This window comes from Argentina silus, assembly GCF_951799395.1.
Source record: "Argentina silus genome assembly, chromosome: 3".
Lineage (NCBI taxonomy): Eukaryota > Metazoa > Chordata > Actinopteri > Argentiniformes > Argentinidae > Argentina > Argentina silus.
Genome location: NC_139657.1, coordinates 15,713,849 through 15,736,916, shown reverse-complemented (window position 1 = coordinate 15,736,916; position 23,068 = coordinate 15,713,849). Strand labels below are relative to the sequence as shown.

The 23,068-nt window shown below is 44.8% G+C and overlaps 1 protein-coding gene across 1 annotated transcript in view; it reads right to left on the bottom strand.

Annotated features, from left to right (window-relative positions):
- Positions 1-21,476, bottom strand: part of trim44 (tripartite motif containing 44) — a 36,990-nt gene extending 15,514 nt beyond the window's left edge. Inside the window, exons 1-5 of the mRNA XM_083665759.1 lie at positions 21,224-21,476; positions 19,759-20,458; positions 17,611-17,688; positions 11,778-12,059; positions 5,529-5,551 (exon numbers count right to left, since the gene is read on the bottom strand). Coding sequence (XP_083521885.1) covers positions 5,529-5,551; positions 11,778-12,059; positions 17,611-17,688; positions 19,759-20,436 — 1,061 coding nt within the window. The 5' untranslated portion in view covers positions 20,437-20,458; positions 21,224-21,476. The remainder of the gene's footprint in view (positions 1-5,528; positions 5,552-11,777; positions 12,060-17,610; positions 17,689-19,758; positions 20,459-21,223) is intronic.
- Between the last annotated feature and the right edge of the window lie 1,592 nt (positions 21,477-23,068).

Sequence of the window (23,068 nt, the reverse complement as noted above, 5' to 3'; positions counted from 1 at the left end):
TGTGTGTGTTTGTGTGTGTGTGTGTGTGTATTGGTGTGTATGTATGTGCCTTGCTGAGAGTGCTTACTGTACCAATAGCTCTTATCACTACTCCCGTAAGTAACGCCAGTCTGCTCAGGTCCCATGCATGATGGAGCAGAGTGAGCACTAGTGTGTGTGTGTGTGTGTGTGTGTGGTGTGTGTGTGTGCTTGCTTGCATGTGTGTGTGTGTGTGTGTGTGTGTGTGTGCTTGCTTGCATGCGTGTGTGTGTAGGCTTAGGTCCCATGCATGATAAGGCAGAGTGAGCGGTAGAGTGAGTGTGTGTGTGTGCGTGTGTGTGCACGCCCTCGTTTGCATGCGTGTGTGTGTATGTGTTTAGGTCCCATGCATGATAAGGTAGAGGAAGGTAAGCAGGGGATATGGGCTAGAGAGATACTGCAGAGCGACGGGAATGATGGTGGAATACATGGCGGGACCCGGTATCATAATTAGAAGTGCCAGACTCCCTGGCGCGCGTTATCATATTAGTGTGATTACATTGCATGATTTATATGCCCAGCAAGCCTCTATTGCTAAGCAGACTTTTTCACACATCACACCACCCTAACTCTTATAGACACAGATATTTTTCTTTGCTCCAGTGCAGCAGTGATGGCCAAAGGAGGTGTGAGCCAAAACTGTGAGCCAAAGCAGTCTCACAGCTACATCAATGTCTGCCCTGTCTGCTATGGCTAGTGTATAGCATGGAGAGATGCTACCTTTCAGAGTTGTAGTCATTGACCTCAAGAATGGGGATTCAGGGAAATATAATCTCTGAAAACTAAACATACATTGTGATATACTGTTTTGCCTACGACAAGGCAAAACAGTTCACCCAACAATGCTGAACAGATACGTGTTTTCCCCAATCTCAGACCGGATAGAGCTGGCGGTATTTTCAAGCTTATCTGATTTGTTTTTGGAAAGGCTCGTCTTGAGACCCTGTCTGTTTTTCTTTGCAGTTTATCTGATGATGGCAATGATATGGAAACAAAAAACACTCAACAAAGAGAGAAGGTGGAAGGGAAGATCCCTCTTGTGAGCCAAAGAACACAGAGTGAGTGTTCTTTCCAGAGAACATCAGAATGTTCATAGAAGGGTTGAGCTTGAAAAGGCTAAGCGTTTAGAGACAGAAACACATTCACCTCGATTGGAATCTCTCTCTCTCTTTTTCTATGTCTCTGGGGTGCCTATGAGTATTTTCTTTGTGAAATAAAAGCTTTTATGCCCCTTCCCCTGTTGTCCCATGATGCTTTGAGGGGGTGTGTAGACTGTAGATGCCTCTCCCAATCGTCCATTGATCAGTGCAGCACACACACACACACACACACACACACACACACACACACACACACACACACACACACACACACACACACTTACGGCCACACCTGACCCCTGCCCGTGTATGTCTCTTGTTGTGCTGTCAAGCAGGCTGTGTGCTACAAGATTCCGAGGCTCCGCCCACTCCGTCGGTATCGCCAGCGGGGATCCAGATTGGATACGTCCCAACAAGCGCGGCTATCGGGACCCAGCGCAGGGCGTATACAAGTGGGGCCAGCTTGTCAGTCAGGGGGCTGTGTGTGTTTGAACAGTTCCCTTGCGAGACTTTGGTAGAGACTTGTGTTAGAAAGATTTCGGTTTGTTTTGTAATACTGTGCATAACGCACTCGACTATTATTTATTATTGTTACAGAAAATTGGGCCAAGATTAGTTTTGTTGTACTGATTAGCACCACTAGTAGTGGATTCTTTTGTTTAGACACTCGAGGAGTAGAGGTGGCTGTTCTTGCCTGTATTTAAGTTTTGTCCGCTGCTTTAGGCCAGTGAGGTTTTGTTTTCGCTTTGGTTTTGTTTGAATAATGAACGTTTAGGTTTTGCTCGCCTTTTATGAGCTCTATTTTGGTTATATTTGTTTGTTTGAGTTGAACAGCCCCTGCCGGCCCTTTTTCCTTTGTAGTAGCCGCCGATTCTGTGTCACCCTTGTTACCTTTATAAAACGATCTAAGTTCCTTGTTAATAAAATAACTATAATTTACCAAATCCATCTGGTTTTATGTTGCTTCCCTTTCCCCTAGCGAGCCAGGTTATAAAACACACACACACACACACACACACACACACACACACACAGGACCTGGCTATCAAAGGGGGCTCAGGGATGAAGATGGTAAACCAAATCAATGTCTCTCAATGTAGTGGCAGGGGTGATGAGAGAGAGAGAGAGCGAGAGAGAGAGAGCGAGAGAGAGAGATGAGATGTTGTCGGGGTGCGGGTCCCTGTGTGGGTTACAAATCGATTCAATAAGAGACTGAATCTCATATTACCCCATTAGCATATAGACCTCAGTCTGCTCATCTTCCCCGAAAACCCACAAACACCCACACACACATGCATGCACACACACACACACACACACACACACACACACACACACACACACACACACACACACAAACACACACAAACACACACAAACACACACAAACACACACAGCAGATGGAAGCTGGTGAGTGGGGCACCTGCTGGGAGTGTGGAGGGTTTGGGAGATACATGTAAAGGGGGGATTTGGGGAAAGCAAGGAGCATATTTGGGAGTTAAGGTGGGGTTAGGGTGGGTGGAGGATGCAGGGTACAGTATGTGGCGGTGCTCACTGTGGCAGCAATACAGAGCTCAGACAGGGAGGATTAGTATTTCTGCTCTGTAAAGACTTTCTTGCTTGGATCCCATTACACATTACCCCCAAACAACCCCCCCCCTCTCTCTCTCTGTCCATCCCCCCTTCATCCTTCTTTCTCTCTCTCCCTCTTACCCCCTCCATCATCATCACCTCTCTTTCTCTCTCTCTCTCTGTGTCCCAACCTCTTTCTTCCCACCCATTTCCCACGTGTGTAACTCCTCCCTGTCCACACAACCCATTTCCAAATTCCTTTACCTCTTCCACTCTTTACTCATTTTCTCCCACACCTCTCTCTCTCCCTCCTCCGATCTTTTTTCCCTATATATACACTCAAAAAACACTTTATTAGGAATACGATACTAATACTGGGTTGAGCCTCCCTTTGCTCTCAAAACAGCCTCAATTCTTCATGGCATTGATTCCACAAGATGTTGGAAACATTCCTTTGAGATTCTGGTCCATGATGACATGATTGCATCACGCAATTCTTGCAGATTTTTTTAGGTGCACTTTCAAGCTGTGAATCTCCCGTTCTACCACATCCCAAAGGTGTTCTATTGGATTCAGATCCGGTGACTGAGAAGGCCACTGAAGAACACTGAACTCATTGTCATGTCCATGAAACCAGTTTGAGATTACTTTTGCTTTGTGACATGGTGCGTTATCATGCTGGAAGTAGCCATTAGAAGATGGGTAAATTGTGGCCATGAAGGGATGCACATGGTCAGCAACAATACTCAAACAGGCTGTGGCATTCAAGCGATGATTGATTGGTATTAACGGGCCCAAAGTGTGCCAAGAAAACATTCCCCACACCATTACACCACCTCCACCATGAGAAGGTGTACAGGTGTTCCTAATAAAGTGTTCGGTGAGTGTATATTCCCTTCATCATTAAGACCTGAATGCTAGAACCCTCCATACAGTGATAAAAACCTAGCAACACGCCCCCTCTCTCTCTGTCACATTAACCCCCACTCATCCGTCCTCATCCATTACAACTTAATTCGTTTTTATATCTCGTTGTTATCTGATGCCTGTACCCAGGGAGGGAGCTGTAACCTGTGCTTTTTATAGGATAGGTCTGAGCGAGCTGGGATGGGGATGGGGATGAGGATGAGGTTGGATGGAGTGGGATGGGAAGGGGATGTGACGGGTTCACCTTAGCCAAGGGCGGAGCAGTAGTGGCTCTATCCTCCCCCTGGGGTCCAAACCCACAGCCATCTGGTCCAGAGTACTGGATTCCTGGATTCAGCAGTAATGTTGGCAAGGCCATTACTTACAGCCATTGTGCTGGCTTTGTGGTGTGACTGACCATGGTCATTAAAACCAAAACACTTACACATATACTGATATGAGTTCCTCTCCAAACTCCTCAACCAACACCTACAGTATGTGACAAAGCCAGGGGTCTGACATGGTATTTATCCATGCTTAGACCCCTAGTCTTGGCATACAACTGATACAACCTTCAGCAATTCTACAGAACCTTTACATCAAAGATTGTTTGTGCCTGATAGGACCTTTCTCATGTAACCTTTCTTTTCATCACAAGTCTCATTCAGATAAAGACTCTCTCTTCTTTTTCAAGTTTCAAGTTTCGTCTCATACACGAGTGCAGGGAGTAAAATTCTTGGGCTCGGTTCCTTGACAATACAGCATACAAAATACAAATAATACAAATATGCAGTAGTGCAATGAGGTAAGGACAAGACAATAAGTGACAGACAATAAGTGACATATTCATATCTAAGGTAGCAGGCTACTTTAGAAGGTAAAATAATACAAAATAACAATAAAATAAGCAAAAAGCTGCATTGTCGTTCAGGAGCCTGAAGCACGGCAGTCATACTCGGCGCCATCTTGGATGTATCTTGGAGACACTGTGGCTGACATTTGCCAAGATTTGATGGTGTGTGTGTGTAAAGGAGTGGAGGACTCTCTGAGATGAATGCCCAGAGGGAAACACCAGAAAGGCAGAACACAGCAGCAAACCACTCATCTCAAAGAGCAGAGACGGTGTCAATGTGGATCAATACATGTGTGATTACTAAAGAGTATCCATTACTCCAGACAAACAGACATGCAGACAGACAAAAAGACAGACAAACAGACAGACATGCAGACAGACAGACAGACAGACAGACAGACAGACAGACAGACAGGAAGACGGACAGACGGACAGACTCACAACACAGGCACACGCACACAACTTGCTGTAGTAAGTATAGTGCAGCACAGACTAGGTTACTTTGTCCCACCTGAGGGCTTGGGTTGACCCCTCTAATCCTACAGCAGCTTGACCACACAGACAAGTGCACAGACAGTGACTCCCCATTGTCCTTGCAGCCCAGCCCTGTGGCCACTCTCTGTGCCCCTCTGATTGGAGCAGAAAGGTTGTCACCTCACTGAGCGTCTAATTCCAACAGGCTCAGAGATGAGAGGCACTAATTGCCTGGCTGGGTGTGACACACATCGACGTGACACACATACGACAGGATGGGACCAAGGCAAAGGAGAGAGGGGGACACACTTTACAAGTTCTCTTTGTATGTATGTGTGTGTGTGTGTATGTGTGTTTGTGTGTGTATGTGTGTGTGTGTGTGTGTGTGTGTGTGTGTGTAGGTGTATGTGTGTCTGTGTGTGCGTGTGCATGTGTGTGTGTGCATGTGTGTGTGCGAGAGTGAGCGTGCCGCATACTGATCCTCTCTCCCCTGTAGCCCATCGTAAAATCACCTCACTTCGGGGGATTGTCAGGGTCTCTTTTTTCTCTGTGCTGGGCCAGCTGCTATAAAAAGGGTAGCTATGAATCACATCTAGAGTCTTACCTTGGCCTGGCCTCAATGTCGTGCTGAAAAAGACAAGAGAGAGAACCGTGTTAATAAGTGAGGGGCCTATCACACTCAGGTGCTAGAGGAGACGCTCACACAGACACACATCAACACACTCAGGAGATGCTGTACACAGTTGGCAAACCTCCACAAAGCTGACGACATCACATTTCACTGATCAAAAGAAAAGCCTCCAACGCGCCTACTCTCTACGACGAGTACTCTATACGGCAACCTCTCATTGCCCCTGTTAGACAGTAACAGTGTATCTAAGAGGGGCTCTGAGGCGGTATGCAGCACATGAGAGGAGAGTAATAAGCATGGTGCAGCAGCAACGCCGGCAGCCTTGACGGGAGACACTGCTCAAACGAGAATTAGCACCATTATCAGCCCTGTGATACAGCGAGACCAGGAGGAGGAGGAGGCTCACACTGCAGGTGCCCCTGGAGGGTCCTGCTCTCTATCCACCAGGTCAGTATGATTAGAAGGAAGACAGATAGAACAGAAAACCTTGTTCTCTCTTCTTCTTTGTTAAAAAGAAGGCAAAAAGAAGAAAGATAGATATGTGCATTTGAATGTGTGCATTTGAAAAAGGGTGCAGATATATGGTACATGCTGGGCATTAGGGATGCGAAGAATCATCTCGTCCCCTACAGGACTAATCGTGAGTTTTCTTATCGTGTACTCGCAGGGTTTTTAAAAAAGAACCAAAAAAAAAACAAGCAAGCTCGCAAAGTCAGCTAGAAATCTAGAGATTTTGTACGTAGGAGTCTGGTGCTATCTTGGCAAACAGTTCAGGCTTCAGTCACTTTCCCAACTTTATCATCCATAAAGAAATTGAAAAAACAAATAGAAAACAGAGATCTCTCCCTCTCTCCTCCAGCGCAGTGGTGTGTGTGTGTGTGTGTGTGTGTGTGTGTGTGTGTGTGTGTGTGTGTGTGTGTGTGTGTGTGTGTGTGTGTGTGTGTGTGTGTGTGTGAGTGAGTGAATGAGCACAGCAGCCCCTCCCTCTTGTGCTCTCTCACAGCTGAGGAGAAAGATTTGCATTTCAGTTCTCCCTCATCTACCAGGTCTAAGTAATGCCACACGTGGCGTAAACAAAGCCTATGAAAACGATTTTGGAGGAGGGCTTCTTCCTAATACTCATGTACATATTCACTACTACTGGGCATAAAGTCTCCAATTTTGACAATGGGATTACTAGCTTTGATTAGTGATTTGTTGACTCCAGACTAAGCCTCATGAGCCAGGAGGTATGCTGTCCCTGATCAGCCTCCTACTGTTCACTCTGACCCAGGTCAGGCCCGGGTCAAACCCAGGTCAGCACAAAGGGCAGCTAATGACTGGCTAATGAAGGACTAGACTTTGTTTTCAGGCATTGCCAGGCACCCTGGTAGCTTACACATCGATGAGCCCACCGTGTTAGACAGACACACACACACACACACACACACACACACACACACACACACACACACACGTCAATGGAATGTGTTTCTCTGTGTATTGGAGCACTGAAGCATGAGAGAGGGTCAGTGTGCATGACTGTCTGTCTATATGGGTGGATGGTATTATTGTCTGCATTATTATAAAAGTGTGGCGGTATATTCATATTGCAAGTGCACATTGCGTTTCTATGTGTACAATCTATGTGTGTTTATGTGTTTTCTTTGTGCCCATATGTATGTGCGGAAAATATTATTTGGGTGTGTACTACAGTGAGCTTTTGCTGTATCGTGAGTGCCTAACAGTGCAGAATTTTTTCATATATACAGTTTGTGTGCATGTGTGTCCGTATGTGAATGTGTTTATTATGTGTGTACTGTCTATGTGTGGTGTTTGTATGACATGTGGCAGGCTAAGAGGTTTCCATTTCCTCCTGGGTGACAGATCTGTGCTCAGTTATCACGGTCAGCAGTGGTTGGCCGACAGACGCAGCGTGCAGCTGTAGCCTTGCTTAGCTACCGGCACTCTTTATTGATTTAATGACAGATCTGTAGATTACACTGCAAAATAGGAGCCCATGAATTTCTGTAATAAATGTACACAGCAACTGCCATAACAGCTAGATCATTTTTTATCAGCCCTCCTTCCTGTTAGACGACTCCTTAGCATTCTCCATCCAACCACTGAACTTCACTCACGGCTAGTGTGTGTGTGTGTGTGTGTGTTTTAGGAGAGTATGAGGATTACGCATAAAGCTGCGGTAATTTGTTTTCATGACCTAAAGCTAGTAGATTCACCTCAATTATGTGGTGCGTTCTTTAGAGAGAGAGGTTTATGGATGGATAATGATCAGGATAAAAACATATTACATCCTAAGGTGTATTAGCATTCTCTTACTCTTGCAAGTGTGGTTTGCGGTTAGTGGACTGTTGGTATTCATACAGAGTGGATGTTGCTTTCCTCGCCTAGATCTGCAGTTTGCATCTCTTACATCTTGTAAGTAGATTAGATTGAACCACTATATCAGAGAATACAGGACGCTATAAAGGAAACTCGCTGCTGTTATTAGATTGTGCTTAAAGGGATGTCTCAGCCTATCTTAAGGGGAAATATCATCTTACCCTGAGTTGTCCTCATAGGCCAGTAGTGAAAGCTTCTCCTGTTCTCTATATTCTATAGAGGTACTTTGCTACCTCTCTCCAATAGACAGGATTCTGACGGATCCTGAGTTAGCATTTCTCAAATGACAGGCCATAAGCTAGCACTCCAGTTAAAAGGTTGAGAATCAAGAATAGAGGCCATCCTTGGTACTCCCCTGAGCTCTCTGAATTAATCAAGGAAAGAAACCTAGCTTGGGCTAAGGCTAGATCTACTGATTAAGCTACTGATTAGCTATCCTTCAGACAGCTCAGAAATAGATGTATTGCCATGATTAAGAAGGCTAAATCAAGTTACGATTTAAACACTATCGCTGATTCTAGTGGTGACCCAACTAAAGTTCGGAAAGCAGTTAAATCACTAAAATGCAATAGTTCCTGTTCCTCTTTACCTCAAAAAGTTTTATCCAATTCAAACATCATTACAGATAAAAAGTGACCAAGATTTTATCTCTGCGGCTACCTATTTGAAAGAAACAATGATTTAAATATCCCTGACAGGACTGATAACCTGGCTAGGTATGCTGTTTAAGATTGATAGCCTGATAGCTGCCAGCTCCCTATATTGTCCATCCATTGTGTTTCTACCAGTGTTGGGAAGCTACTCTGAAAATGTATTTAACTAAGTTACCAATTACTGTAGAAGGGAAGAAGTTGAACTACACTAAAGCTACCCTTGAGAGAAACATAGGTTGTCAAGCTAAAGCTACTTTGAAAAAGTAGTTCACTACATAGAAACTACTTCATCCAACACATCCCAATCAGTTACCGACAGATGACCAGCCTGTACGACATAAGGTGCACAAGTGAAAACACTCTCAGAGAGAAAAAAGTGGTGAGGTGGAGCAAAGTTGGGAGACAGGAAGCAGTGAGGGAAGAAATAGTAGGGAAATATGAAGTTCAAGGCCTGGAATTATGGTTAAATTACTTTTTTTGGGGGGGGGGGGGGGGGGGGGGGAATGTAGTGAGTTGTGATTAACTACTGAAAACATGAGATTTGAATTTAGCTTAACTACCACCAAGCTACAGCAAAATGTAATTAAACTAACAGCTGAGCTGCATGTAGTGTAACTACTTGCCAACACTGGTTTCTACCAAGGATTTTGATGAGTTGTGTAAGATTGATGTTAAAAAAGTCCACAGGGGTTGACATGTTTGATCTGTATCTCTTGCAGCTCTGACCTATTAATAGCTGAACCTCTCTCTCACATTTTTAACATGACAATTCTCGTTGGTACCATTCCCAAAGTGTGGAAGGCAGCCAATGTACTTCCCCTTCATAAGGGGAGTGATCCCAGCGCTTTAAATAATTACTGACCAATCTCCGGGCTTTCTTGTTTAGCTAAAATATCCCTTTTCAATCCTCAGATGCACTCCTAAAAATGAATTAATTGCATTTTAAATGCGCACCAGTCAGGTTTTAGGACTGGGCATAGCACCATCTCTGTTGCTTCCCTAGTTATAAATTAAATTGTGATCTCTGATTCTTTGCATAAATAATGTTGGTTTGTCCATGAACAATTGTAAATTAGATCTTTATGCTGAAGAAACTGCTGTCTACTCCTCAGCAGGCTATTCTTGGCCTTCAGCATAGTTGATTCTATTGAAAAATCACTTGTTGATCTTAAGCTGGTGCTGAATGAGGACAAAACTAAGTTCATGTTTTTCTCTACATCCTGTAATATTGATTACAGTGATCTGCATATTTGTACCCTGAAGGGAGCCCAAATTGAACAAGTCCCTCATTATCAGTACCTGGGTATCTTCATTGATGATAAACTGTCCTTTAAAACACATGTTTGGAAACTGATCGAAGAGTTAGACTGACAACGAGTTTGAGAGTTAGAGTTGTTTTTTGTATAGAAATAAGTCCTGCTTCACCTTTGAGAATAAGAGGAAGATTGTCCAGGCGAGGCTCCTCCCTGTCCTCGACTATGGTGACACAATTTACATGCATGCATCAGCCTCGGTTCTTAAACCATTAGACTTGGTTCAACACTCTGCTCTGCGGTTCATTTCTAGGGATAGTTTCCGCACCCACCATTGTCTTGTACGAGTCTGTGGGTTGGGAGTCTTTGACTTCGAGAAGGGCTTATCATTGGATTTTATTTGTATATACAGCAGTCCTTTTAACTTGACCTCACATCATTGCTCACATCATCAATCAATCAATCAATCATAGGAACATAAAAATCTGTCATGCTGTTTTGTTGATGTTGAAAACACCGCCCACGGCAAAGCACAAAGCTACCTGACTGTGAGTTTACAAAGAGGACAATTAGTTCCAGTTCTGAGCAAATCGATTTTGAGACTTGTGATTACTTTATTTTCAATCGTATGCAATGCCAATAAATCCTTTCAAGTGCAACTTGCACGCTTTGTTTGACGTTTTTCTGACGAGATGCAATTTGCAATGTATGCAATTTAAACAATGCTAACTCAGGGTCCGTCGGAATCCTGTCTATTGGAGACTAAGCTACTGCATCAGCTACTGTGCTGCGATAGCAAAGAAGAACAGGAGAAGCTTACACTACTGGCCTAAGAGGACAACTCAGGGTAAGATGATATTTCACCTAAACATGAAAATAGGCTGAACCATCCCTTTAAGTTGATGCAAGGGGCATCCATCTCTACCTCTGGCTCATATATATTTATGGACACACACACCTCTCTGACTTTTCCAACAGACACACACCCACACCCACCCATGCACACGTGCACGCACAGATGCACATGCATGCATGTCCCTCAGTGCCAGAGTAGGTGAGGCAGATACGTCTCTCTTCCTCTCCCTCTCCCCTAGATGTCTCTAAGTCACTGTGTACATTACTCACTGCTGCAGTGACTTACACGAGAGAACAAACAGGGCAACCATCGGTATTCAATTAGGGCCTTAATGAACTCGGCCCACAACGGGCCCATTTCTCACCTAGAAAAGCAATCTGCACCGCGGCTACAGCCATTACTACAGTCCCCCGTCCCCCCTGCCTGTACTGCTCCACCAGGGACAGAACACTCAGCCTGCCTGCAGCGTCTACACCACAGCAGGTGACAAATGGACCAGTGGGATCTTTTAATTTGGACCTGTAAGTAATAGGAGCCTTCTCTTAAGTGTTTGAGAGAAGTACGAGAGAGGGAATGTGTGTGTGTGTGTGTGTGTGTGTGTGTGTGTGTGTGTGTGTGTGTGTGTGTATGTGTGTGCATCCGTGCGTGTGTATGTGTGGGTGTATGCGTGTTCTGTGTATGTAATTATGTAAACATAATTCATGTGTGCCAAGAGTGAGTGATGGTATGCAAGTATGAGAACTTAACCTTGGCAGGGGCTAGTATGTAAAAGAGAAGGTACAGTTTATCTAGCTGGTGGGTGTTCATGTGAGCGTAACTGGCAAGCAGCCAAAAGACAAACATAGTCACACTTAAGCCCCCGGCCCATGAGTGCAAAACATGTTTACCGTACATCTAAAAACCTACCCCAACAAGTTACCATGGTAACTTGGTGGTGCCATAGTTTACTCAAGTTACTTCCCAACAAAAAAAGCCTGTAGTGTCGTAGCTACATTTCTCACTGAACCCCTATATAGATAGATATAGCTTGGCTTCAATCTATTTTGAGCGTGACTGTAAGGCACAGGAGGGGGCTCACCGCTGGTCTGGGGCTGAGGCCTGGGGCTCCTGCGGCGGCAGATGCTGCTTCTTCACGCTCGGCCTGGTCCAGCTGGCCCAGCTGCTCTGTGATGCAGGCCATCTCCTCCTGCAGACGCTCGGTGTGGACGGTGATCTCTGCGATCTTCTCAGCGGCGGCGGCCGTTAGGAAGGCCTCCTTCAGGTCCACCAGATGGAGGGTCCTCTTCTCCTCCAGACGCACCAGCTTGTGCAGCACATCAAACTGACTGTCTACATAAGCCTCCAACTCATCTGGGCACATCTATGGAGGGGAGAGAGAGGAGAGGGAGAAGGGAGGACAGAGGAGAAAGCAAGAGAGTGAGAGAGAGAGAGAGGGGGGGGAGAGGGAGAAGGAGAAGGGGAAGGGGTGAAAGGGGTGGGGGGATGATCGGAAGAATAAAGGAGAGATGGGGAAGGAGAAGGACTAAGTGTAAGAGTCAGTAAGTGAAGTGCACTTTACTGTCATTTAAATTGAACTTGAGTGAAACTACCTTTGTGGCATATGAATCATTGAGATACATACATAAAACCGGGAAGACAGAGACGGAGTGCATAAATGTAGAACTGAGGATGTCAGGGTAAAACAATAGAGGTCACATAGACAGAGAGAGAGAGAGTGTGTGTGTGAGAGTGTGTGAGAGAGAGAGAGACAGAGAGAAAGACAGAGAGAGAGAGAGAGAGATGAGGAGAAAGAGAGCCAGATCTCAAACTCATCTCTTTTTTTTTGGGGGGGTTTTACAGCATCTCTCTGAGTGCCATTTTAATGAGTTTCCTCCCTGCCATGTCTTAGCGGGTGTACAGTGCAGCGGCTCCTCTGAAGGCCCTCCTCCATGGCATCCAGTTCTACAGATAGAGACCTCAGAGGCGCTCTCTACCATAGCGAGCCATCTGTTTGGCTTTTCAGGCAATTGAACTGCTTACTGAGATTCTCTTTTAATCCATTTCCCCTCTACCCCGCGAGGCTCTCTTTAGCTACGACTCATTAGAATACGACACCTCGCCAAGTAGCCCCCACGCTGAGACGAACGCCGCCTCCAACGCCACCCACACCCACCCCCGCTACTACTTCTCTCCCAAAACACCCAGGACCTACCTACTAGACCCTCCCCTCCCTCAGTGCTCTAGAGGAGAAGCTGGCATTGACAGCCTGTACAGACGTTCACATAGCCGAGGCCCTTAGGGTCCAACGGGTTATCAGGTGTGTTTCCGTTTCTTGCATAGGCAATCAGAGTCTCTTAAATTACCCACTAATCCAACAGAGAGAGAGGTAACATTTTTAATTGACTTTCTTTGGATGTCAGGGGGTGGGTGGTGGGGGTGGGGACATAGTCATCACTCGTAAGCCGCTTTTCGACAGCGGAGCCAGTGCGTACCAAAGCTTACTAGTGCTCAGTGCTTCGAGCTGACTGTTTGAAATTCCACAGTTGGGCTTTCTAGTCCTGCCCTGTATGATTTACAGTTTACTTTTTACTGTTTACTTTCTGCAGTTCGTAAGGTGACGAACTATGGAGACACTAGCAACACGATTAATTATCAGATTTCCCAACAGGTTCTGGTAACTTAAGCACTTTATGACAATTGTACTTGTTGTATTAGATTTTGTAGTTACAACGAGCTAACTTGGGTTATGCTTGCCACCCACCCAAGTTTGCTAGCCAACTAAAGCACTTGGATGATGGATCTAAACCGTGCCTCTAGCTCTGTTTGGCCTCATAAGGACAAAGAGGTAGAAGAGGCTAAACAGAACTTTAAATAGGCCTGGAGTAAGCCCTGTTGAAGCCCAGGAGTGACTGTGGAAAAACAATTGGCCTTGGTACGCATTGGCACACAGGCTGTAAGCCCTGCTGTGGAAAGCCGGCTATTGAGATTCATAGCGAAACAACTCACAGCGAATTGGAAGGCACATAGTGATTTTACTTCTCTGAAGTTTTCCTTCTCAAACTGTTTCAGCCTACACAATGTCTGTGATGGAAAAAAGCACTCATGGTCTTCTCTCACTACCCCTTCCATCCTCCAGGCCCTCAATCCAGCCTGCTGTCATCTCCTGCTGCGTGCCCACGACCCCTGCAGCAGATAGGGGGCAAGCTCCCGACTCAGCCCCGCCCTGTTTGTGGAGCAGGTCCCTCTGCCCTTGGACCTCTCTCTCTCTGGGATGGGGCTCTGGTGAGTGTCTGTCCTGATAGTGAGGGGGGAGGCAGCAGCGATGTGTGCTAATCTTCATTTACAACACCGGTGCAGGATGAGGCCTCCGACTGGGGCCTCCTGAGAGTCAGCGAGGACAGGGCTCAACAAGGGCAGAGAGAGGGAGGGAGGGAGGGAGGGGACAGGGCATGCAAGAGCATGGCAATGGGCTACAGCCAGGACCTCTGCCACTGAAAGAGAGGCATTAAGGGGGGGGGGGGGGGGGGGGTGCTAAACAGAGAAAACAGAGAAGAGAATGGTCAAAGTGGAATGAGGAAAATGATCTGTGTATACTAAATATAGCTAACTTCTTTGAAATTCCGTGTGAGTGCTATGCACATGACTGCAAATGTCTAGACATTCAAATGGAATTAACGATACACAGCGGACCCCTTTGAGTTTGCCTATCTACAAGGTGGTGCTACACATTAGTATTGATAAAGAATGTGAACCCAGCGCCAGGACTCCTGGGACCCAAATAGATCAAAGCAAGAAACAACAAACCAAAAATGCCACTTTCAATCAACAGGAAATAAGGACAGTGTCAGCTGCAAAACTGCCAGTAAACAGCTTCTAAATAGTTCAAGTCCGTACACTGAACTTTCTATGCAGGTCCACTCACTCCAACTAAGGCCTGTTGCTTAGACCCAGTCACAGGCACGGTCTAATGTGTTCAAAAGGCTAAACAGCATTAATGGAACATTAGGAGCAAATGGCTTTGAACTGTCTGTCCCTCCCTCTGGCTATAATGGCCTGGTTCCAAATGAACACTTTCCTAAATAGATCCAAATCCCATTCTGTACTCTCTGTCCCTTATCGGCATTTCTGTGCCAGCAATCAGATTCTCCAAATGACACACTAACTCAACACAGTCAAAAGAGGTAACACTTTTAATTTACTTTTTTTTTTTTTTTTTTTTGCAGAAATCCAGTAATGTAAAAGGGGGAAAGCGAGGGTAAGTAAGTAAGTAAAGCGGGAGACGGTCCCCAGGCATCATAATGGCATGGGTTTCAATGCCCTGTGCCTTTCATAGACTGTGAAGGAACATCAGCTAAGTAAGCTCCTGGGTAATGATACATAAGGTAATTAAATTAAAATGCTGTGAAAGGAGAGAGCAAGGGAGAGAAGGAACGAGGGAGAGAAGGAGAAATAACCCAGCAGCTTAGTCTTTTCATGCATTTCTGCCTTTTCCTGGCCTCCCTGTGACAGCTTTAATGTGTCTACTACTCGTGTAGATTTTATGAAGCAGGGAAAATGGATAGAGCCGGATGGTGTATGTGTTTGTGTGTGTGTGTGTGTGTGTGTGTGTGTTTGTGTGTGTGTGTGTGTGTGTGTGTGGCTGTTGGTCCCTCTCTGAAGCTGCAGCCAGCAACACTGCAGGCAGTGTGCCACCGACAACATTATGCAGAAGAGAGAGAGTAAATAAAATATGAGAGAGAAGTAAATATGCTGACTACCTGCTGCCCTGGTCTGACCCCCCTGCCTCGCGCATTGTTCCTAGCTCTCTGCGTGCTCAGTGAAGGGATAGATAAATAGACAGACAGACTGACACACAAACAGCTAGACCCCCCCCCCATGTTAATAATCCTCTGTCAACCATTAATATTTATGGAGTTTCAGCATTCCTGTATTTTATGTATTATTTTCCATCCCCCATATGAGCTTAGAGATGTGAAGATTAAAATCCCCATACCTGAGGCACAGAACATAATTAAGCAGGGTAGATGTAATAAGTAAACACCAGCTAGGGGTTAAACCTTTTTATCATGTCCACACATACACATTTTCTCTCCTAAATTCCCTTAAGACTCTTCAAACTTCTCCTTCCTCGCCAGCAGCCACTGTAGCCATGGCTACAAGTTATGCATAATAAGATGTGCTAAGGTGACATTTGAGAGTGCGGAGAGGACACACTGACAAATCCCCATAGTGGTTTCTGACAACGTCCCCCCTGTGAGTGAAAAGGAAAGTGCTTTCTCCAAACACGCTACACCTCTCTAATGGGAAGACGGAGACAAAAGGTCCAGGAAGGCTTTGGGGCAGCATTGATATTTCAGTATGATAATGCACATCGTGCTGGGACAGGGTATTACCTTTCACAGGGCATTCAAATTAACCCTGTATATTATGCCGCTGTGCCGCGGGTCACATCTCCGAGGGTTCAGAGTTACGCTCCCATGTCCATGTCCTAGTCCTCTCACGGAAACACAGTTATGTAATGACAGAGCAGAACCAGAGGGGTGCAGGGGTGGCTGGAGGCCAGGTGCACTGCTGTAGATGGTAAATAAATGAGACCTGGCTACTTAGCTCTGACCCAGCTCTCAGTTCTCTGCAGCTCCAGCTCCCTGATGTCGTCTGTGGTGTACTGTAGTGTACCGTAGTGTACCGTAATGTTATTTTCAGTGGCAGTACGTGGCCAGACAAGTCCATTTGGGATGGAATTAAAGCCATCCTTTACAATGTCGACCATGGATAAAAAAATAAAAAAAACTCTACTGGATGTTGTGGTGTGTTTTAAATTGGTCTACTGGACAACTTTGATCGGGAGAACAACTAACCTACTTGCTTTTCCTATAGAAACCAACAGCCCTGGAAGGATCTATTGTATTGTATTATATTGTATCCTATTCCGTTTCCAATGAATAAAACCCCAGCCAAACAAAGAACTCAGTGTACTTTGAATGACACTGTAATTTCTGTGTAGGGCTAAACTCCAGGACTAAAATCAAGGACTGGTTCCAAACTATATTCTATTAGACCTAAATCTCAGCTAGAGTTGTGCATAAAGGGTGTGACCATTAAGCAAGTTAAAAAAGCTGAACTCCTAGGACTAACATTGGATGGTCAGTTATCATGGTCAAGTCATATTGACAAAAGTTGTTGTTGTGAAGATGGGGAGAGGTATGTCTGTTATAAGAAGATTTTCTGCATTTTTGACACAAAGCTCAACTGTACTAGTCGTTCAGGCTCTGGTCTTCTGGCCCATCTTGATTACTGTCCGGTAATATGGTCAGGTGCAGCAAAGAAAGACCTAGCAAAGCTGCAGCTGACTCAAAACAGCAGCACGCCTTGCCCTTAAGTGCACACACAGAACTAATATCAACATCAGGCATGATAGTCTTTCCTGGCTGACGGTTAAGGAGAAATTGACTACTTCTCTTCTAGTCTTTTTGAGAAACATTTGTGTGTATGGACCCCAGGAAGAGTAGTGCAACAGCTAATGGAGATTCTCATAAGCAAATGAACAAATACACCAATAAAAAGACAACAGCGCTGCTGAATCAAGCCCAGGACACCCACTGACGTCTAGAATAAGATGCAGGAGGTTTAGAAGGTGGTGGTGTCACATGTCCCAAGATTCTTACAGAATCAACGACCCTGAACTCCCAGCGACTGGAACTGAATGAACGTACAGTACTGTATGTAAGGATTGGAGTAATTGGCTCCTGTGTGTACTCTTCCTCGTTTTTTTCTTTTTTTACATAACCCTAACCCTAACCCTAATCTCACTCTAACCCCTTTTAATCTAATTCTATACAGATGTGTGTCGGTTATGGAACTCAAGGTTGTACAGCACGGAAATAACGAGAATGAATGCATTGTGTTGGAATGCTCCGGTTGTGGCTGCTCACCTCAGGGTGGGTCCACTTGGTCTTGATCTTCTCGGCCATCTGCTGTGTGCAGCCCAGCAGGTCGTATCCGTCCCTGCTCTGCAGGAGACAACAAGGAGATATCTATAATCACACAGTGGTGATGATATGATATGTCTGTTCTGTATAATATGACACTTTCTCAAATGGGCTTTTTTATGGAATGTTACACACTACACAATGTGTTTTTTCTTTTCTCACGATAATACAAGCTAGATCACATGACAAGAGTGTATTACCACGAGGGTAACTATGGCATTGTAGATGGCTATATTGCAGGTCTTACAGGGAATAATGTATACAAGCCTGCGGCTGTTTGGTGTGACTTCCTCATCTAGCCCATCCTCTCAACAGTTATGTAAGAGTGTGACTCAGTTATCTGACAATGACCTGGATAGCTATAGTGAATTATGGCTCTGTCACAACTGAACTGTGGCTACATTGTAGCCTTAACACTGATGATCACTTGGATCATTACTTCTTAGCACAGTGCATTAACATTTTATAGCTAGTGTGCCAGCCTGTCTGCCTAGGCCAACATGTATTGTGTCTTGCCCATCAAGCAAAGCATCCACCGTAGCACTGGTAAATGCAGATGCAGTAATACCCAATACAATAGTTTGAGCATTAAAAGTATTCATGTGTGGAAAATGTGTATCCTGATTACCTATGTAACTCCGAACTTATGAATTGGTGTGATTCAATGATACAATGAGATGGAATCCCTCAGCGTGCTGATTATATCTGATTCTGACAGTGATGATCATGTTTTCTGTGGTTGAAACTCTAAGTGAGGATGTGTTATTCTCTGCCTTGCACATCACCTATGCTAATTTGCTAGCCCCTCTGCCCACTGTGTGTGGTTGGTGCAGCCAGTGACTCATGAAAAGTTAAAAAAAAAAAAAGTAAAACGCCTGGAGTAAAACGCCATCTGGGAAGGGAAGCTGTATGCCTTAATTGATTTAAAGCCAAACGGACACTGGAATATGTTCATCATACTCAATGTCTAATGTTCGTGGTCTCCATACAAATGATTATTTATAGAGCTAGATAATTGTGAGCCCTTGTCATGGTGTCATTTCCGTGATCATGTGACATTGTTATTTCTAAAACATATGTTGAATCTCAAACTCTTCCAGGGCCCTGGTGAGTTGTCGTGAAGCCCGAGAGCTATTAGTGTTGAAGTGTTGAAGAGGATATACAGACAACATATAAACTACATTTTGAATTGAAATAGGACAGAAAATACAGTATACTGTATATGTTATTCTGATCATTTACAGTAGAAGGCATAGGGGAAATCACACAAAGTGTTGCCAATTTACTTTCTCCAGAAATAACATTGTGCTGCATCACAGACACCTTGCACTACAGATGGCAAGTATCTGTCTTCCTTCAGGATGAAGCACAATCTGTTGTTAAAATCTAGCACAGCTCAAGCTATTTATAAGTTGTAAACATATTGACCAATTGAAAGACGGAAAGTCTTAATGTTCATGGAGTAGTAACAACAACGCTTTATGGTGGATAACTCTTATTAGGCACTAATTTGTAGCTGTAGCTATAAGGGTTTAATAAGTTGCTAGCAATTTAGTGGTTTTGCTAGCCATTTATTAGGCCTTTATTCAGTGATTTCTTATTCTCATGTATTTACTCATGTAGTAGCTCGCCAGTTAGATATGGTTTCAGCAACCCTCCAATCACCGGCTCACATTCGGGGATTGAACCAGGACCTTGTGGTTCCTAAGTGTAATAGGAGTAAAAGCTTGTTCATTACCAGTGCAATAAAGTTGCTTAATTTGCACATGTTAAGGTAGCACTTTACATCAATGGATGACCTCCATGATTGTTCTGTTCTTTGTAATTATATATTGTATTTGTATATTGTATGTTTTTAATTGTGACTCCTGACTGCAAGCCAAGTTTCCCAACTGAGACAATAAATTAAACTGAACTGAACTTTCTAGCGTCCCTAACTTCAAGGCCAACCTTGTCCCCAATAATATTGTTGTGTGGGTATGCGTGTGTTTTGAGGGACTGGGTAGAAAGCAAACTTTTATTCGTGCCTAATGTCTGTTCACTAAAATAGAGTGTTACAGTACTATGTGATGTCATATCTGTGCGACTCACCTTCTGCCACACGTAGGCCTCGTGCAGGGTGATGATCTCATGGTCGTGGTGCTCTCCCTGCACGGCACACACCACACAGATGACCTTCTCGTCCAATTTGCAGTAGAGAGAGCCTTCCTGGCCGTGCTCCTTACAGCGCAGTCTCTCCACGGTCACTGTGTCCCTCTTTCCTGCCTCCGGAGCAGCCCTGGCCTCTTCCCCCTCCTCATCCCCCTCAACCTCAGCCCCTACAGCCTGGACTGCCTTGGCATCCCCTGCCCCCTCTTCATGTTCCATGTCCCCTCCATATGCCCCATTCTCGTCTATCCTTGCCACTCCCTGATCTGCTATCTCCAGTACCCTTGCCCCAAGGCCCTGTATTTCTGCCTCTAGAAAGGACATGTTTTCCTGTACCCTTCCTACGTTCCCCATCCTCACCCCTGCCTCTCCCTCTGTGTCTCTGTTCGTGCCCGCTCTCTGACAATGCGCCCCCTGCTGGCCGTAAGGTGTTAGCTGGTGGTGCGTGCTGCCTGTGTGTCTCTCAGCGTGGCTGGGGCAAAAGGCGAAGCTGCAGGTGTGGCACACCTGTGTAGCTGGTTGGGCCTCGTCGGGCTCACACGCATCACATGACCCATCCATCTGAGGAAGTTCCTCCTCCTCTCCCATCCTTCCTTTCCAGGGTTCCTCTTGATCAGTCATAGTCGTCAGGGGGTTAAGAAACCTTGCAACAGAGCAGTGGACAGATTAAAAATGAAAAAAAAAGTCCTGGTCATGGGTATTCAGACACAGAAAGGTTATGTAGTGAGTGTTGAAGTCAGATTCCCTGCACTAATTTCACATGTGCACAGGAGAAATGTATTGAGAAGTCCAGGACTAGTCTTAGAATTCCAAACACCACACGACACAAAAGAGCAGCATAACTTCCTTGAAATAACCCTTCCGCAGATAAGTGGACACACCCTCTTTGTTTACACACTCACGCATGCACACAACAGTGCTGAGTGTGTATCCTCAGCATGATGAAATACACACACACACACACACACTCTTTCTCTCTCGCTATGCTCCACCTGCCTCTGTCCTGCCTTGACCTATTAACGCTTCACTTGTTTTTGTCTTTCACTTCTCTCCTTCCTCCTTTTATTTCACTCTGCGGGAGTGCAGGCTAAGAATGGAGACAACCCGAGCTGCCTGCCTGACACACACAGCAGGGCCTGAGCTGCACACAAACCCTCTCTCTTCTACTCTCTCTCTTCCAAGCCCTCTGTCTTTTCTCTTCCTCTCTCTCCTTGGGGCCTACCCCTCCTGGGCTCAGCTTGTGTATTCTCTCCCCTTCCTGACAGAAACAACCACCAGAAAACAGGGCCTCAATGCACATAAAACTCCTCCTCCACCCACCTTCCCCCTCTGCTATCTCCTCTACCTCCGATTCACACACAAACACAGACACACATTCTCTCTCTCTCTCCCTCCCTGTGGGGCTTACCGTGTGAAGCTCAGCTCCAGTGTGTGCTTGATGGTCTGTATATAAGTCAGGCTCTGTTTTCGTTTTCGTTTTTCTCTTTCTTTCTTTCTTTCTTTCTTTCTTTCTCTCTCTCTGCAGGACTGGCTGTGTGAGAGTGCAGAGCCAGTGGATATGTTAGCTTGCTAGCTAGCACTTCCTTAGCACAGCTGCCCGAGATCTCTAATCCTCTGCTCTACTTTCACTTTAGCAGCTGAGCTCAAGCTCTGTTCCGGCCGCATTCACTTCCTTGTTTTAATCAGCTGCTGGCTGTGTTTTTTTCTCTACTTCCTGCTTCTCCAGTGAGAGCTGCACAGAGAGCCACACAGAGGTAGGAGAGAGAAACTGGCTTGACAACCACAACAAAGGCAGAGGGAGCAGCCCACTAGCTAACACAGACAATGCAGCAGGATTAGTAGGCTTGACAGGGAGAGGAAACAAACTCTCCCCGTGTTCTCTGTGGAGAGAGCTAAGAGGCTATTGAGCTAGGCTCCATATAAGCAGCAGTGTTTGGCAGATGAGCACTGCTTCTCTATGGCAAAATATAAATAAGTTAAACATTCTAAGCTAAAATCAACCCCAGAAGCAAGTCTCAGTTACTGAATGTGGATATGGGGCTGTTTTTGCCAATTGAGCTGTTGAAAGACCAATTGAAAATACTATAAAAATACAAACAAACACTACTCATAAAAGACCACAACCAGACGAGACATACTGCTAGAATATTAACAGCAAAGGCAAACAACAACAAGCATTTAGCGCAGAAAAACACTGCACAAAGCTTTTGGCACAGCTGGAAATCTGGAATGCTTTTGTTGCACTGGAAAATAAAGTCTGTCAGCAGAACAAAACTGCTGACTACTGACTCATTGATATGGCAAGACCACCTACTCACAAAGCCAGATGAAATTCTCACTTTTCCCCTGAAATTATTGAACCACATTCTTTAGAGTAAGATATAATCTAGGGTCAATGAAAGGTTGGGTGGTCACCTGATACTCAGGAGGGTTGGGTGTTGACTCCCTCCCCACATCCCAAGATAGCAATTAAGTTTTCATTGCTCTCAATGATGTATTCATAAATAAAGAAACCACACCCCTTAGGAATAGTAACTTCATAAAATAAAGTTGAAAGTCATACCCTTTTCTATTTGCGATGAATTGTAGAGAGAGAATGAGTGACTTTGATTGCTCTCATTATCTACTGCAAATAGTTTCAAACCAATTAGCAGGGTAATTGACTTTTTTCATGATTTTAAATATAATAATAATAATAATAATAATAATAATAATAATAATAATAATAATAATAATAATTAACACTCAATAGAGATACAATAGTCAAGATACAAAAATAAGTAATATGTTTTATATGTATGTCAAGATTGTTGTTCATCACATAATAATTGTTGGTGTTATCATTTAAATGCTAAAGTGATACAAAACGTTCAATCAGTAGCACTATATTATGCGGCAGTTTCGTGAAACAATTTCCCTATGAGAGAAACATCAAGCAAGGGTGAAGCCTTGGCTGTCAAACAGGGCAGACAGAAAACATTTGTTTAATGCCTCAGTTTTAACATTGTGGAATTGGAATGAAAGGTCAGATGTCTGTACTGGGCATAGAATACCAAACAACATTAATCTCTCAGGAGAACAACCATCTCCTCTCTCTCTTTCTCCTCTGACCAGGTCAGTTCCTTGGATGATCTAAATTGTTGCCACAGGACCATCTACAGTATGTCTCCTCCTGGGGTTTAGTAGAGGTGTGCAGAGGTGGGCTCTATGAGGAGGGTATAGTACCAAGGTCAATGTCCAGATTAGCTCTGAA